The following is a 19,042-nucleotide window of genomic DNA, read 5'->3' on the forward strand; positions in this document are numbered from 1 at the left end:
AGTCACACGATTTTGAAGCGTATACAACGTGCCCTTAACGTGTCTCAAACTTAACTGTAGCGTTTTTAACGCCCTTGTAGCGTGTATATAATGTGCGTGTAGCGTACAGGTATACGCTCGACACACGTTTGAGTTGAAAATTGTTATGCTCCATTAAAATTTCCTGGAGTAAAAGCGTTCACCAAGCGTATACCTTTGCATTTCGACGTATTTTAAACTTATGCAACGCGCGTTTAATTCTTGCTTAGCGTCCCTCTGGCGAGCAACTAAGTTACGCATACCGTTATGGACTTTGTTAATTTTCTGTTTTGACTGATTGTTTTACAATTGTCATTGTCGGGGCCTTTTATAGCCGACTATGCGGTATGTGCTTAGTTTAAACATATTTTATTTGTTAAAGTACAAATTGGATAAGACACAAGTCAAACAGACTTATGAAGTCTTCTCCATTTAACATTTATAGCAATATAATACAAAAATATATGTATGAGCATGCATGTATAGAATGGTATATCTATTTAGTAAATATATATATAAATATGGATCAAAAGACGGAAAATTGAAGAAAAAGAAAACAATAATAATACAGAAAAAAAATAAAAAATAAAAATATATAAATCATTATTTAGAAAACAGAAACACAAAAAAAAACCCAAAAAATAACAACAACAAAAAAAACAAATAATAATAAAAAAACAAAAAAAAAAACAAAACAAAAAAAACAAAAAAAAAAACAAAAAAAAAAAGGACAAAAAAGGGGAGAAGAAATTTTACTTAGATGATGATGTGTGTGCGATCATGGTTTGCTACCTAGACAATTTGAAATCTTTCCGAACTTTTAATAAACTCAAAGACATTTTTGAAAATGGTTTGGTTTCGCTCTAGAGAAAGAAGACAACTACCCGAGGTAAGTAGTTCTATGTTAATTTTACAATCATTTGGAAGCCAGCGCAGACTTTCATACATTTTATTTCGTATGTCTGAATATAATATACATTTAAAAAAGAAATGATAGGAATCTTCACGATTAACACCACAGAGACAGGAAGGGTCAGAAATAATATTGACCCTATATAGATCATAGTTTAAGGATGATGCAAAACATCGAAGTTGGGTGAGAATTATATTCAATTTTCGATTTCCAAATTCATATTGCTTCGGTACAAATATATTACTCTGAGGATAACGGTTTTTTAGTTCAGTTTTAAATTTATTAATTGATTCCACATCACGAGTTGAATCCTCAAGATTATTCCAAAGACGTATGGTTGATGGAATAAAAGAATCATTAGTTAATGCTAGTCTGCAGAATGGAATAATGATGTCATTTCCATTACGGTATGTGCTTTGTTCATTGTTGTTTTTTCTGTGTTATTTTAATTTCTTTTAGATATTTGTCTCATTGACATCATACCAGATCTCCTTTTTTTATATTTGATATCTTATCGCTGACCATGTTAAGTCTGCTAATATTGCATGTAAGATAAATTTTAAGGTTATCAGTCGTAATTGGCACAAATTAAATCGTTGTTCATTGCTTGAAGTATTTTTTCTTACATCTGCATGGTCAAATGTATTTTTTTTAATATATTTTAGATTTAGATTTCAGTGTTAGTATTTTTTTCTTCATATTGAATATCTACTTATCAGTCACATTTTAATGACAAAAAGGATCCAGATGTTATATGACTTCCTTGATTTAATCAAAAGTAAATAATGTTGCAATATTTAAACAAAGAAAATAACTTTAAATGAAAATAAAAACGGAAATATACTTTCCTAATTAATTTTTGTTTTTTTGAAAAATTCTCGTTTTTTACATTCGAGGCACGTAATTCATTATAGTATAACTAATCGCCGTATTTGAATATCAAAAATAAGACAACGCGTGACCGAACGACGCATGGATTAAACGAGTGCGCAGCACGAGTTTAATCCATAGCGGCGTTCGGTCACAAGTTGTCTTATTTTTGATATTCAAATACGGCGATTAGTTATTCTTTTTATTACATTGGCAAATGGCTTGTTTTTATGAAATTAATGTAGAAAATGTAAGGAACTATATCTTTTTCCTACGCATTGACAATTTGTTTTGACCCGACGTTATCGACGTCTTGACAACGCCTATTGTTGTATGACGTCAGACAGTGAAATAACCACGTTTATTTCACATGTGAAATTATCGGTTTTTATCTAACTGGGAAATCAATGTAATTCATTGCAACCAATGTAATAATGATATATATTCACGTCTTTGGTCTATCCTAGACGTAAGATTTCGAGAAAGTACAAGAAAAACTTTCTTTTAATTTCAGTATAAAAAAAAAAATAGCCTGCTTTGTACATCATATACATATTCCCTAGACTCATAATCTTAAATGAAATGATAGTAATACTTCTTTTATAGATTTTAGTTAACAAATCTCATTTCGAATTCGTATTGCTTACATGAAATCTTATCTCATATATAAACACAGATGGCAGTTTTGGGTTATTAACTTGAATATTATTATATATAGAGATAACCTGTAACAGCAATTATGTTCAGCAAAGTAAGAGCTACAGATATGTTAACATGAACAACATAGACAGTTTACCACTTAAGGAGTTATTGACCTTTATAGTAAATTTTTAATAATTTTTCGTAAATTTTTGTAATTTTTTACAAAAAATTTCTCCTCTGAAACTAATGAGACAAATTTAACCAAACTTGGCCACAATCATCACTAGGGTATCTTGTTTGAAAAATGTGTTCGATTTCCCAACCCGCTAACCAAGATGGCCGACATGGCAAAAAATGGTACATAGGGGTAAAATGCAGTTTTTGATTCTTACATGTATCTCTGAAACCAAAGAATTTATACCAAATCTGACTTGGGGGGGGGGGGAGGGTACATGTTCATTAGGTCAGGATTTATCTGGCCTGAAATTTTCAGACAAATCAGGCAACCCGTTATTGTGTTGCTACATGTACCCCTGAATAAGTAATTTAAGGAAATTTTGCAGTTTTTACTTTTTATCTTCAATATTATTATAGATGGAGATAAACTGTAAACCGCTAACCAAGATGGCCGACATGGCAAAAATTGGTACATAGGGGTAAAATGCAGTTTTTGATTCTTACATGTATCTCTGAAACCAAAGAATTTAGACCAAATCTGACTTGGGGGGGGGGGGGGGGGGAGGGTACATGTTCATTAGGTCAGGATTTATCTGGCCTGAAATTTTCAGACAAATCAGGCAACCCGTTATTGTGTTGCTACCCCTGAATAAGTTATTTAAGGAAATTTTGCAGTTTTTACTTTTTATCTTCAATATTATTATAGATGGAGATAAACTGTAAACAGCAATAATGTACAGCAAGTAAGATCTACAAATAAGTCAACATGACCAAAATGGTAAATTGACCCCTTGAGGAGTTATTGCCCTTTATAATAGATTTTAAACAATTTTCGTAAATTTTTGTAAAATATTTTCCTCTAAAACTACTGGGCCAAGTTCATTATAGATAAAGATAATTGTAAGCAGCAAGAATATTCAGTAAAGTAAGATTTACAAACACATCACAATCACCAAATCACATTTTTTCATGAATTCATATGTGTTCTTTGTTTTTAATATGCACATAGACCAAGGTGAGCGACACAGACTCTTTAAAGCCTCTAGTTGTATCATAGTATAATGTTTGATGTAAGTTCAATATAATTTTTTTATTATAAAATATACGAAACTCAATCGACAATACAAATAAAAACGTTTGTGTTATCTCGCAAGGGTCTGTGCTAACTTATAACATTTAAATACAGGAAAGAATATAAAAAAGTGTTTATGGGGCTAATACTCTTCTGTAGAATTTGTTTTATTGAACTTTTTATAATGTATGTAAAATCTACCAAAGGATTAGTAATAATGCCCTCATCAGTAAACTACACAGAATTTGTTATAGTATACAAAAGTTAATTGGATTTTTCACTGTTTGATTATATTTGTTCAGCAGCTTGGCGAATGCGATTACATATCTAGACCTGTAGGTGAAATGGTGGCGGGACTTTATTGTACTGAACGCCCCGAGTTGGATGTTCTAATGCAATAGTTTATTAAGAACCGATGGTCTATCATATATTCTATAGTTTTTATACAAATATTTCTTTACTAAACTGATACCGTACTTACAAATGTAGCTTGTCCGAGGCGAAGTACGACATTTTCCTTCAGTTGGTATACAATTAATGTTTGCAAATTCACCAAATAATTATGTATGAACAAAACACTATTAATGCAAACTAGAATGTATATGCCGATTGTATATTAATTTTGCAGTGATATTTATACACACTTTGATTCTCATTCTTTTGCAACCAAAAATAATTAATAGCTTTAAATTGCAATAATTCCTGTAAGAAGTCTTTGATCAATTTTATCTATTTTGTTTATTTGCAGAACCTTGTACTATAGTTTTGGCCGATATTAAAAAAAAATGATCTGAATAAAAAAAAAAACATATCGTAATGTAAGAAATCAGTGGACTGGCGATTTAAGCCATAGTTTTTAATTTTTAAATATGTTCTTTTAATAGTAATTGTCATTATTGTCACAGCAGACAGTTTCAATTATCAACATCATTGTAATACATTACTTTGCTCTTCATTGGCCCTTTAATTGGAAAAAAAATAATCCTATCTTATCTTAGTTGATATTTGAGGTTTTTCTAATTCATCATTACAATTGTAAGAACATTTGAATCATTTTGGTCTGTCAGATTTTCACTGTCTGTATTTGATTTCAAATATATTCTGTGTCCTGAATAATTTTGGCGGTAATGTTGGTTGGCGGGCGAGATAATCGTATAATCGGATACCATCCAGGATAATTATGACACATTTTGTTCAACTTTGCTTAATAGATTTAGTGAATATTTTTGTAAAAGTGAACAGACAACTGATGACTGACTTTATTTGACAAAATTTCACATCGTCTTTCTTGGGCTGAGCAAACTAAATTACATTTATTAGGAATAAGACGCGGACTTGCTGAAGGTATATAATCCCCCAAAAAATTTTGTTTAAATAAAATGAAATAAAAATAAAGAAAACGACAACGACAACCGCCAATTTCCACCTTCCAAACGGACCTTTACATATTCTACAAATTACCTATAGCTAACTAAGCCTTCATTTCCATTAATTTACATAGTAAAGTATTTACTGGTGTAACTGTATGAAAATTAGCACAATTATGACTTAATTTTGAATAATGTTACAACTGATCATGCAGATCCCTAGAAACATCAAATAGTCTCATCCAAGCACAAATTTTCTTTACAAAGTAGAATTATTCAACACAATTGCGTGCCTGTTTCATTTTCATCATGAACAGTTATTCTTTCATGTTTTATTTTTATTGAATATTAACGGGATACACATCTGTTGGTAAACATTTCACTGTATTTTTATGAATATAATACAATTTTTAAATAAAACTTACATCTGAGATTTCCTAATGCTTATAACAGTAAACTTGGCATGCATAAAAGATCTGAATTTTGATCATCATTTTTGATTCATTGTAACATCAGACGTGCTAAATAATATATTGCTGTTCTTCTTCAAGAGGAAATTGATACCGAGTAGTCTATTACTTAGTGATACAACATAATCTACATTAAACTTTACAACAAATAAGGTTTTAAATCATCCTAACTATGTCCATGTAAATCTGACATACATCCCTAATCACAGGAGCTGATGATACAAGTCCCTTTCACTTTTATTTGTTTTGTTTTGTTTTTCATCTGTCTGACAAGATAAGAACTGCTGTATACATTTACTTACTTATACTTTCAGTTGAAATTACAAGATCCTTGTATTTATAAATAACATGTATTTTACTCGTGTGTCTGACAAGGTAGTCTTTATCTAGATAAACACCATTAATACAGTTTATTGGCCTATAACTATCAATAAACACGTTACTAATCTTATTGATGAACAACATTTTTCTTTATTACGATTTGATAAACGAAATACTATTTATAAAATATATAGAACATGTAATAAGGGCGGGTCCAGATATTTTACCACGGGCTGTCATCAATACGAACTTTCAAAACGTTTAATTTGTTTTTATTGATAATCAAGGTCAGATGTAGGTACCAAACAAAGTGATAACTTTTGTTTTTCAAATATCCCAGTAAAAATAAGAAATGGGAAAGAATTTTGTTAATATTTGAAAAACAAAAATTACAAAATTCTTTCCCATTTCTTTTTTTTTTATTGTGATATTTGAAAAACAAAAGTGTAAACAAGCAAACAATCGTTTTGTAAATTATAATGCACGTGTAAACAAAAGGGTTGACTGGGTTATACAAATGTCAGTCATGCCAAAGTCTTATTCCGACTTGCCTCAAAACGCTTATCAAAGTGTGGCGTCTGTTTGATTGTGTGGGATGTATAATCGAAAACGAATGATGACCAGGGTTTTCGATATCACAAACTAGTCAAAACATTTACTAAATTTTATCATCGGTATAAAGTCATCATTCGTAAATATAGCTCAACATGCAGACTTCTAATACGTTCAGGTATTTCACATCCAATTTTTTATGGAAATATTCTTTATAAAGCACAAAGGTGTCAGTATTCACCTCAGAAACTTACAAAACCTTAATTTGAATAGACTTATTAAGAAGAGATATAATTACGATACTGTTGTCAAGTCATTAAAGATTGCATATTTTGGCGTTAATATTGAGTCACTGATAAGGTCTTTGCATCGGAACTAAACACATTTATTCTAAAAACCACTTGTTGGCATGACACGGGTTATGTTCTTCTCATATATGTTATGATGGTATGATACTAAACCCCTAACGGGAAATATTCATGTTCATATGATGAAATCATAATCTTTCAGTCAGTTTAATTGAAATCTGGAGCTGTCATGTCAGTTAACTGCTAGTAGTCTGTTGTTATTTATGTATTATTGTCATTTTGTTTATTTTCTTTGGTTACATCTTCTGACATCAGACTCGGACTTCTCTTGAACTGAACTTTAATGTGTGTATTGTTATGCGTTTACTTTTCTACATTGGTTAGAGGTATAGGGGGAGGGTTGAGATCTCACAAACATGTTTAACCCCGCCGCATTTTTGCGCCTGTCCCAAGTCAGGAGCCTCTGGCCTCTGTTAGTCTTGTATTATTTTAATTTTAGTTTCTTCTGTACAATTTGGAAATTAGTATGGCGTTCATTATCGCTGGACTAGTATATATTTGTTTAGGGGCCAGCTGAAGGACGCCTCCGGGTGCGGGAATTTCTCGCTACATTGGAGACCTGTTGTTGACCCTCTGATGTTGTTTTTTATTTGGTCGGGTTGTTGTCTCTTTGACACATTCCCCATTTCCATTCTCAATTTTAATAGTAATGCTTTGCATCAAGTTTCCCATTTGTATATGTACAAACTGGCCATTATAACTGTAGTTTTGATACAATTAAAGTTTGAAAAGTTCGTACAAAAATGGCTACAGAAGGGGTCATAAACCTTAAATCATTTTGTAAGCTCTGTCCTAATTTACAATTACAATATAATATCCATGATCGCGAATACACGAGCCAAAATGATGCTAGGGCTACTAAGAATCGTATTGTACTGTATTTAATATACAATGTATGGTTGATTGATTTATTTTGTTTCTGTTCATGGTTAAGGGCATACGATACAGTTTTGATCCCATATTGAAATTTTGATGAAAATTTGCAAAGAAGCAATTTTTTTACCTGGTTAAATTAAATATATAATAAAAAATGTACCTTCATGTGTTATTTTTTTAGTAAAATGAGGTCGAAATTTCAGACATTTGCTTTTGTTTGTTTAGAACTAACTAAAATTTATCAAATGTTCATGACTATTGAAAAAAACCGTCATTTTATGCTTTAAATAAAATTTTAAAAACATTGCATTATTGCCTTTTTCATGAAAATTGGTACAAATAATCTTCATACGTAATCAAACCGAATGTCATTTTAAAAAAGAGGGGGCCCATGAACTCGTTTACAAGTTAAATCAGTTTGAATGATAAAAATCACTCGAAAAATGCATCTTTTCCCTATATGTCACAGTATGACGTCGCGAAAATAACATTTTACGTTAGCAAAACAAGACAAAAAATACACAAAATATTTTATTTCCTCAGACACAAACGTATACAAGAGGTCATTTAGCAACGTCATTACCTCCCTCCCCTGTAACTGTATTGTATGCCCTTTTCTTTCAAACAAATAAGATCTCATATTGCAACAACAAAAGTTAACTTCATGCCTCGATAGTAGCATATACTCTAGTAGAAAAGTACAAGATACATTATCTTTATTTGTCGTCCTTCCCTACGCCTATATTACCCTGCTCTGTCGCTCCGTAATTCTCGTGTCAAAACTTTAAAACGAGACCAGGCATTGTCAGCGACGTCACAATGTGAGAGAAGAAGTTATCAGCGACGTCACAATGCGAGAGAAGACGTTATCAAGATTGCTTTTGTCAAGCGTAAAACTGTCTAAGGAAGAGGAAAAAGACCAGAAACAGAACGATACACAGATAATCGGGTTTCTTCGTATAAATATCGTAAAATATCACCAAAAAGGTTCACATTGTGGCTCGCGGCTGATATTTTACGATATCAATGTGTAGAAAACCCGATAATCTATACATATCACAAAACATGTTCCGGATTTACTGACAAAATATCTCGTCATGACAAATGTAGCTGTTATATGTTTATAACCTAAAGTGATATGTTTTATCACACAGAAACAGCGATTTCTTTTAATATGCTACATATCGTATGGAATATTTAGTGTTGGAACTGTTTTTACTGACTTAAAACCTAATTTTATCCCCAATTCTATATAGATTTGGTACAGTAATATTAGTGGAAGAGTTTTTTCGTTCAATGGAATACGAAACTACATAGAAGAGGTGTGCCTACAAAATCGATTGAATTCTGCCCGTCTCTTTATCTTTCATCAGTTTCCCTCGATTAATGATGTTTTATGTCTTCTCGCTATCTTCTTTTTTTTTTAAATTGACCTTGAACTTTGTGATATAGACAATAAATAATATGCTCCCTGATGTCTTCCATCTATTTACATTTCGTTCTAATTAGCAAGGATAGTTCAAATCAGCACAATAATGGGTTTTGGACACACCGACGAAATAGGCAACAACTCAAGAAATTGTTTTCACTGATCATTGAAGAAGTATTTTATGCATGGATATCAATAAATTTTAGCTGAACTACAAACATTTACCGAAGATTCTTAAACTTGTACGTGGTAGTGGCTTTCTAGATCTTCTTGCAGTGAAGTATTTACTTTGAGCTGAAGGCGTCCATGTGATATAAAAGAGTAGGGGAAGAAATTAAAGTATTATTATAACAAAATGATAATAAAATGCCAACAAACTATATCAAACACCAGTTCGACAAAAACCGAGTAGATATAGGATGGTCCAGGACGGTAAGTAGATTCTGCTTCACATGTAGCACCCGTTACGGTGCTCAAATGAGTACACACCTGGTGATATATCGAATTCAGTAGGTCACTTCCGAGGAAGAAAGGACGGGATTTTGATTACAACAACTAGAACAAATATCTGTCGTCCTCTGTAAAACAAATATTCAATAGTAGTCAACCAACTTGTGATGGTAAATGTAAAATGTTCGAAGGGATGAATTCAACTTCATCATATTTGAGATAGAAAACACAAACAAGGCTCTGTTCGTTTGCTTTGGTGTTGTCAAGTAAATGTCAGTTTTTTGCGTAATACAAGTGAGTGGTTTAGCTAGCTATAAAACCAGATTTAATCCACTAGTTTCTACATAAGGAAATACCTGTACCAAGTCAGGAATAAAACAGTTGTTACCCATTTGTTTGGTGTGTTTGAGTTTTGATTTTTTCCATTGTTCCGTTTAATAAGAAACTTTCCGTTTTGAATTTTCCTCGGAATTCAGGTTGTTTTTGTGGATTTAGTTTTACATAATATTCCTTGTTATTAATTATTACGACAATACACCATTATTAAAACAGAAATCATAACAACAAACATAACTGATTGGATTCTCTAAATATACTTGTCTTTACAAAGACATATATTTGTGCAGTAGGGAGTTGTTACTAAAAACATTTTTATGTTGGTTAACGAAATTGTATATGAAATGCAATAAATTATAGAACAAGAATAAAAATAATTTATTTCAAACTTTCAACAAGTTTATCATTGAGTAAGTTGTGAATAATATCAGAAACAGAACAACAGATAAATGATTTTAGCATGCATACTGATATACAATGTAAGTACTTTATATTGAATATCAGCACATTAACAGCATCAACTTAAGCATATGATTCACCTATCCTCGTGTAACTGTCTTCTTTCAGATTAAATGTGAGTATAAAAATATGAAAAAGATTTTGTTCAAAAATACACAGCATAAAATTCTTTAGCAAACTCGACTTGTGAAAAGACCTTCAAATTATCAATTACCAAAATGAACTAAGTCTTAAAATGTTAGTTGATAATATTAAAATGAGACTGTGAGGAACTTAATCGATATATAAGAGGGCACACGTTGGTTTATGGGACATTACTATTAAGCATGTGGTGCGAATAAGTCTGATAAGAGACAATTTAGGTTGCAGTCATTGATTAAAAAAAAGGGGGCTTCAACACCTGAAGGCACTTCAGACAAAAACAAAATACCAAATTATGAGACATTTATCCCATGTAGCTTTACAATAATATCAGAACATTTTACAGTTATTTATAAATCAGACTACAGAAACAGGTAGTGCATTTGGGCGACCATCTAAAAAATAAATAGATAGAATAAGACATAATAAAAAAAACTATTTACAAACAATACTGAACATAGCACTTTGAATTATCACAGACATTTATAAAATCATATCACAGGGAGAATAAAAATAGGGAAATTCAAAATACTAAATATATATACATTATTTGTATTAACAAAGCACTTCAGAGTCGTTTTAAAGGGGAAATTCAAATTGGAAAATTCAAAATATTACCAACAAAACACTTCAAATTCATTTCATAGGGAGAATTGAAATTGGGAAATACAAAATATTACAAATGTACTAACAAAGCACATTAAAATAACTTCATAGGGTAAATCAAAATTGAAAAATTCAATTATTTCAAACAAACCACTTTAAAATCATTTTGTAATTGGGGAAAAATGTAATACTAGGTAGTTCAAAATATCACAGACATAGTATTTTTAACATAACATCACAAGAACCTAATATACAGCAATCTTTAAATTTCTTTATCCATCTGAAGTTTTTAGTCATTGAATCCATTCAAACAAAAAAACTAACAGAACATGGTCAAATAGATCATTAATTTAAAAAAAAAAACGATATCGATTGACCTTTTGTATTTCTTCAAAATGACAAGAATCAAATTTATTAAACTGCCGACCTCAAAAATACATGACAAATGGATTTATAATCTCAATAGTGTTGACACTCAGAGGGACTGTTCTCAAGTGATTACAAGACCAATCAATATAGGATATCAACTATCTCACAGAGTTTTTAGTGAATGTCGAATTATATATTTATCAAAATAAAGCTTCTTGAACACCAATGAAATAATAATTGAAGTAAACATAGCAAAACAAAATATACAGTTTTAGCCAATATCTTTAGGATACATAAAACATATAAAGATATAAGTTTTATCACATATAATCATAGCTCCTATGACGTTAAAATATATACGTTCTACTGGTTGGCAATCTATAATGTGTCCCTCTTTCCTCCGCAGGAGTTAGTTATGTAAAATAAGTGAATTGTAATGCGAAATGGTGAAAAAATCTTTTGAGAAGTGTACCTTATCATTACTACTGTAATGTCAAACAAAATCTGAATAATATTAGATGTGTCAAAGCGACACGAATGACCCCCGTCTCAAAAAGTTGGAAAATCTGCAGTTTCTATAATACTTGTGGACACAATCTGATGGTAGTCTCACATATCATAAATCAGCTCAAAATCTGGAGGCGTATAGAAAAAAGTCTGTATAACTGTGATTTTCAATAATTTTCAAAGTTGTAAACGCTTAATTTTGGCAAAAATTAGCGGAGCTGAACAAAACTTTAACTTGATTTGTAACTCATCATGAGTAACGCACATACCAAAATTCAGCCCAATATCTGAAAGAGTTTAGAAAAAAAGTCCGTATAACTGTGATTTTGAACAATAAAGGAAAGTCCAAAGCCCGTAATTTCGGCAAAAATGAGCGGAGCAGAACGAAACTTAAACTTAATCTGTGACTCATATTGGTCAACTCACATACAAAAAATCAGCCCAATATCTGAAGGCGTTTAGAAAAAAACTCCGTATGATGGTTTGTTGCGGAATGCCGGAATGACGGAGGTTCGGAATTTCGGACAAGGGTAAAACTATATGGCACCGACAACTTTGTTGAAGGGCCATAAAAAATAACTATAAACAGCAAAAAACATATGTATCCTTTGATAATAATTACTTCTGAACACTTCAACATTTAAGAAATACAAATAAAAGGCATTAAAAACAAAAGCCGATTCACACTAAGACATGTAACTTCATGTACAGTTTGCTTGATCCTTGATTTTCATAAGTTTCTATTTTTTTTGATTTAGAAAAACATGTATTTTTGAGGATTAAAGACACATACCATAGGACAATTTAAATTGTGTTACACTTTAATTCATGGGTGACCCTTAACCTTGAAATGCCTTGAAATGATACCCCATTGATAATAATGAATCCATAGTTAAGAAGATAAAATAGTCTTTAATTATTCTAGACTTTTTCTAAATATTCAGTATGTTAAACGGTCATAATTATTTAATTTTATATTTCCAAGCCTGACCAATTTATGGCAGTTTAAAATTTCCTGTTTTCTGTGCATAATATCCTCCTACAGAAATGGCCCTAACATTAACATAGATAGCTGTACCAGTCTCTGTTTTAACTGTTGCTGGTATACCAAATGTGATACTCGTCTGGTTTGTAAACTGCCACTGTATAATATTAACACCACTCTGAAATGATCCAGCCGATATTTCATAATAAAGTGAATAGTCTGAGGTAAAAACGTCTCCCCACGACACAACTACTTCGTTATTAAGATAGGATAAACCAAGGCTCTTGGAATCTGAAAAACAATCAAGTTTAAGAAATAACATAATTTGCAAAGGACAACGTGTCAGTAGGAAAATAAGTTTAGATCATCATATAAGATTCCATGATCAGAGAACCATGCAATCTTGGTAAAAAAAAAACAGGACGGATATGTATGGACAGACACAGCCGAAAAATATAATTGCCTCCTATCTCTCAGCATATTATAACAATTTCAAGTGCTTACTAAACCAGAATGTTGGCATATATTGGGATTAAAATAAAACAAATTTCATAAAACCTTTTTGTTTCCAGCTTATCCCAAAGCCATGATAATTCTTTGACAAAATTATTTGGAACATACATGTACATCACGTGCTATATTTAGATGTATGGATGTTCTGCATTAACTTTAAGTATCATTTCGATAATTCTTTCAAATAAAAATTAAAAAACATTTCCGATACAAAAATATCTAAACTTACTATCCACTAGGGGAGCTGCAGTCTGAACAGTTACATTTGTAGTTACGAACAGTGATCTAAGGAAAAGTTTATTCATAGCTTGTGTAGACACATCATGTTTATCATCAGTTAGTGACATCTTTGTGAAGTGTGTGAATAAAACTTCCTGGTTTGCTGGGAAAAACATGGACTCTGACTGCTGTTCGGGATATTTCACCTGAAATATAGTAATGTTGTATGATAGTCATATTCTAAGGTGAGGTAGAATGAAATATACCTTTAGCTAACTATTAACAAGAGGAAACGTCATGCTAAAAAACTGACATAAAGTTTAAGGACTTAATATGTGAAAGACGTTCCGACAAACGATAAGTTGGTTTTCAATTAGAAATAATCACAACGTTAGCATCAAAATTGAGTGAAAAGATGACATGAATAAAAGGCTTGAAATAAACACTAAAATATGCTGACAAGACACATTACTTAAAAAAAATGTGTACATGCAACATCGGTAGACAGTGTTTATTATACTGTTACCATGGACTTGATCTAGCATCTCTCCCAACATTTACCCAATTTTGCTTCGTTTTTTTTTATATGTCTACAACCAGTCTTTTAAGATATAAATGATGTACTAACCCTTAATGATGTTTTCAGTGAAATAGAGATGGCTAGGGAATTATTCACATATATTTCTATAACATTATATATATAACTGTTAGTGGTGGAGGGAGTAGTTTAGCATACATGTATAAGGTCATGTTATATTATTATTTACATTGAAAACATTAACAGTATTTACCTTGAAAATATCAAAAATATTTACATTGCAAATAAACTCATCATAGATATCAGGATTAAAATTTTATGTTATCGCCAGACGTGCGTTTCGTCTACAAAAGACTCTTCAGTGACGCTCGAAGCAAAAAATGTTAAAAGACCAAATAAAGTACGAAAACTTGAAGTTGAACTTTCAACAATACGTACATTAAAACGTTTAACTATTTTATAAGATTTAGACTTTGTGTCCATGTATGCAAACCCTAATGATCATAAGACATTACCTTGTATGTTTCCACACCAATACTATCGGTAAATCCTGATGATCATAAGACGTTACCTTGTATGTTTCCACACCAATACTATCAGTAAATCCTGACCATTTTATTCTCATTGTATCCGTCAGACCTAGGTACCAGTCTCTAGGGTTGTACTCTGTAGAGGACAGGGACAGAACTTCCATTTGTACTGAGGATATCGATGGTGGTGTATTGGAGATTTTAACTCCATCAGTAGACAAGGAGTACGTCAGACCAGCATTGTTCTCACAATTGAGAGTGGTGTAGATGGTATACCCTTCTAAAACACTGTAATCAAATTCCATCACGGCTGGTGAAGATGATATTTCCGTGTAAACAAGCAAGTCTGTTTTACCTGGCATGTAACCTGTAAGTATGCAAAACAGGATAAGCCTTATGAAGTTCACACTGCAGTGTAAAGTAGCTAAAATATATGTTTCCCGGTGTGTAACATGTAAATTTGCAAACGCAGCATTATCCAGATGCAGTTTATACCAGTGTAAAGTACCTAGTACAAAAAGCCTGATGAAGTTTACACTGCAGTGTAAATAGCTAGTACAAAAAGCCTGACGAGGTTCAAACTGTTGTGTCAAGTGAAGAGTACACTCAAAACATTACAAGATGTTTGGAAACTACAAAACCTGAATACTACATTCTAACTGTTTCAAACTTTACCAAAATCTAAGTAATAGACCATTTTTGAAACTTTCCTTCACCGGGAAAAAGTCGACAATTGTGCGCGCTTTTATGACGTCATTTACCAGATAGTGAGAGATCGCCTGTATCCCTGCACTTTTTACGTACATCAAGCGTCTTATTGATCGTCATTGTGCAGAATAAACTAGAAAAATTGTTTGTTCCGTATAAACTTAATCCCAATTTCCTAATGATGGCAAGGCTAATTGTCAATTTTTAGAATTCAATTTTTCGAATAGTTCGTGCAATATAGTTTTCCAACCACTCGCTCAACATAGGAACGAAATTGACGATGCCCTTACACGCACGAATGGTGTTCACTAAAACCAAAGATTTTCATGGAAATGTACGAACTCGAAAGATGTCTACTGTATCATGAGATCATTAATTCATTGTAATCCTTAACTATCAGTATGTTTTGTAATCGTAATATATCATAATAAGGTGTAATTTTGAACTGAAATATACAACTTTAGTGCAAATGTAAGTCAACTTAGCTTAATTAGTTTCTTCAAGCCATCTTTTTTAAAGTTACTGTAAGTTAAAATTGTTTTGTTTTACTGAGCATGCTGAGTGATTAACCGTTTTACACATATCAAATGACAAAATCTTACCAATTGCCCATTTACAGAACTTGATGCCAGATTCATAGTCTTCTACTTCCCAGTTTGCAACAACTTCATTAAATGTCCAGGAATCCTCGTCAGCACCTATAACACGAAAAACAAAGGAGGTATGTCACAAAGCAAAGACAAACAGCAACTTAATTAAAAGTCCAAAAATCCTCGTCATAACCTGTCATAAGAAAAAAAAACAGGTAAATAAAGGCAACAGTAGTATACCGCTGTTCGAAACTCATAAATCGAGTCATGCTCCACCAGCAGAGATAAGACGTTATGTTGAGCAAAAAATAAATGAAGATAACTTTTGGTGATAATCAATTTTACAAGCAAATTATAGCATATTTTGGTACCTTTGATTACTATTATTATGTCTAAATGTATTATTTTTTGTTAACTTGTGTATTTCTCTTTATTTGTACTGTAGTCCTGGCATGTAATTTTGTCAATTTAGTGTTATATTTAACATTGCTATTAAAGTGCGAAGTTTGGCTAGCCAAACAACCTGGTTCAACCCACCATTTTTTATCAAAATGTTCTTTACCTAGCCAGGAAAATGGCAGTAGTTATCTTATAGTTCGTTTCTGTGTTTTTTGTTGCAATTTAGTGTTTCTGTTGCTTTTTACTTATAGTTGATGCGTTTCCCTCGGTTTTAGTTTGTAACCTGGATTCGTTTGCTCTCAATCGATTTATGATTTTAGAAACAGCGGTATGCTACTGTTGCCTTTAATAAAGTAACATACCTCTACCATCATAAATATATTTGATATCAGGTGGTGTTAGATCTACCAGTATGGGATCAGAAAATGACACGCCCCTCAATCCTGCAGCATTAGTAGCTATAGCTGTCACATAGATAAAGGTGTTATGGACCAAAGTTACATTGTTGTTAAAGGCAAAGTTCATAAGTCCCACGCTTCTAAATGGTTGGATCTGTGTACCTCCCTCTGCATAACCTACAGCATAAACAAAATTTAGATCTGTGTATATCCCTATGTATAACATAAGCACAGTAAATTAGTTCCACTCTTTTAAATGGTTGGATATATGTACCTCCACCTGCATACTATTCAATAGATAAACAAAGTAATCAGTTCAACCCTTCTCAATGGTTGGATATGTATACCTCCCTCTGTATAACATACAACATAAACAAATGTAATCAGTTTCAGACGTCTGAATGGATGAATATGTATTCTATTCTCTGTATAACATACAACATATACAAAGTTAACTAGTTCAACACTTCTGATTGGTTGGATCTGAGAACCCCCCTCTGCAAAACCTACAACATAAACAACGCCAATCAACTCACAAGTACTTACCTATAGCCCATGTGTAATCAATGATAGGAGAATCTGGATCAGAGAAACTCCAGGATCCATGGATAGAACTCCATTCATGTAAATAAACAACATGACCTAGAACATGTTTACTTGAGGCACCTGTTGTTAAGTTCACTTCCTGTACAGAAATATCATCTAAGAATATTCCTGTAGTCATGTCCATACTTCCGATTGTAATATTCACAGCATTCTCTGTCGGTCTAAAATAGAAATGGTGTGTATGCCAAGAAACGTCTTCCCGGTCTGAACTGGTTCCATGTCCATCTTTACGATAACTTTTAGTGTAAATTAAAAACACCAGTTTTTCTCCATCACCAAATTGTATAAATCCTTCTTTATTGGCAGCGACAGAGTCTGTTATTGACAGATGGCTACTGAAGAAGGAAACTCTGTAAAGGCGTCCTGCAATAACTTGTGGTAATTCTTGGTGAACGCTTCCTCTAATGAACAAAAATGATCGTCCTTCTCTGGCTAAATTTACATCAGATGATACCACAGCCATACAAGTAAAAGGTGATGGTATCCATGACAACGGGTGGTAACTAGTAGAAACCATACAAATATCAAACGAAGTAACATTTCCAAACATAATAACGTCTCCACTTGTGTTTTCAAATGATGTATTATTGCCAAGTTTTTCAATAACATGAATGAATTTTTCAGGAACGGGAGGAGTTTTGTCAATGATGGCACCATCTGAAACAATAATGTCCGACTTCAGCCCAGCGTTATCAACAGAATAGACTTTGGCATATAATCTTGTTCCTGTAAAACAAAAGAAAAACACTTTTAAACTTATGTAATCTTCTTGGCTGCAGAAATATTCAGTACAAATATTACAGCATACAAACCAATCATTCCCTATACGGGTATGTCCCAATTGCGTCGTCTCACTGTGTTTATCTATTCCAACCCGTTCGCTTGATCCCTGCCTTAAGTTACTTTTGGATTTAAATGAGCGTATCTTTGCAAAACTGCTAAATTCCTTAAAATAAATTCTTCCATGAGACAAATATATGATTTGAAGGTTGGTTGAACCTGTTTACGATCTATTTAGAGCAGAATAGGCCATTCTTATATTCACGGTGATGTTTTTTACAGAGTCAAGAAAATGAGATAAGATGCATCTATCTATCTATCTCTTCGATAAACTTATTCTTAATTGGTTATCAAAGGTACCAGGATTATAATTTAATCGTTTCGTCTACATAAGACTCTTCAGTGACGCTCAGATCAAAATATTTATAAACCAAACAAGTAAAAAGTTTAAGAGCATTGAGGACTCGAAATTCCTAAACGTTACCAAATCAGCACTGTATTCAAATCTTTGAATTTTGTTTCATTGATAGAAATATTGATGTTGTTATCAGTAAATAATATTATTCTACACATATGCACCTCAACGGTTGAATCTGTCGATACCTGCATCTTGGCGTTGCACAAGGTCGTGTATTCTCTTATTGTTAATGCACTACTCACACTTTATACATTCGTTGTTGGATGTGCACTAATTGATATTTAAGTTTTAGGTGCATGCTTTCTGTATCAGTTGTTGTTGGTATTGATTTAGTTGCCAGCAGCTACAAATACTCTGAGATCTGTTCTTCGTGTCAATTTTATGATGATATACTTTTGAAATTTCAAAATGAGCT

At 32.2% G+C, this 19,042-nt stretch overlaps 1 protein-coding gene across 1 annotated transcript in view; it reads right to left on the reverse strand.

Moving 5' to 3' along the window:
- Positions 1 to 11,475: 11,475 nt before the first annotated feature.
- The window catches only part of LOC139482926 (uncharacterized), an 82,493-nt gene continuing 74,926 nt past the window's right edge, over positions 11,476 to 19,042 (reverse strand). Inside the window, exons 46-51 of the mRNA XM_071266953.1 lie at positions 17,370 to 18,155; positions 16,788 to 17,000; positions 16,039 to 16,134; positions 14,770 to 15,095; positions 13,671 to 13,866; positions 11,476 to 13,219 (exon numbers count right to left, since the gene is read on the reverse strand). Of these exons, the coding sequence (XP_071123054.1) occupies positions 12,939 to 13,219; positions 13,671 to 13,866; positions 14,770 to 15,095; positions 16,039 to 16,134; positions 16,788 to 17,000; positions 17,370 to 18,155 (1,898 nt within the window). The 3' untranslated portion in view covers positions 11,476 to 12,938. The remainder of the gene's footprint in view (positions 13,220 to 13,670; positions 13,867 to 14,769; positions 15,096 to 16,038; positions 16,135 to 16,787; positions 17,001 to 17,369; positions 18,156 to 19,042) is intronic.

This window comes from Mytilus edulis, chromosome 7 (genome assembly GCF_963676685.1).
Source record: "Mytilus edulis chromosome 7, xbMytEdul2.2, whole genome shotgun sequence".
Lineage (NCBI taxonomy): Eukaryota > Metazoa > Mollusca > Bivalvia > Mytilida > Mytilidae > Mytilus > Mytilus edulis.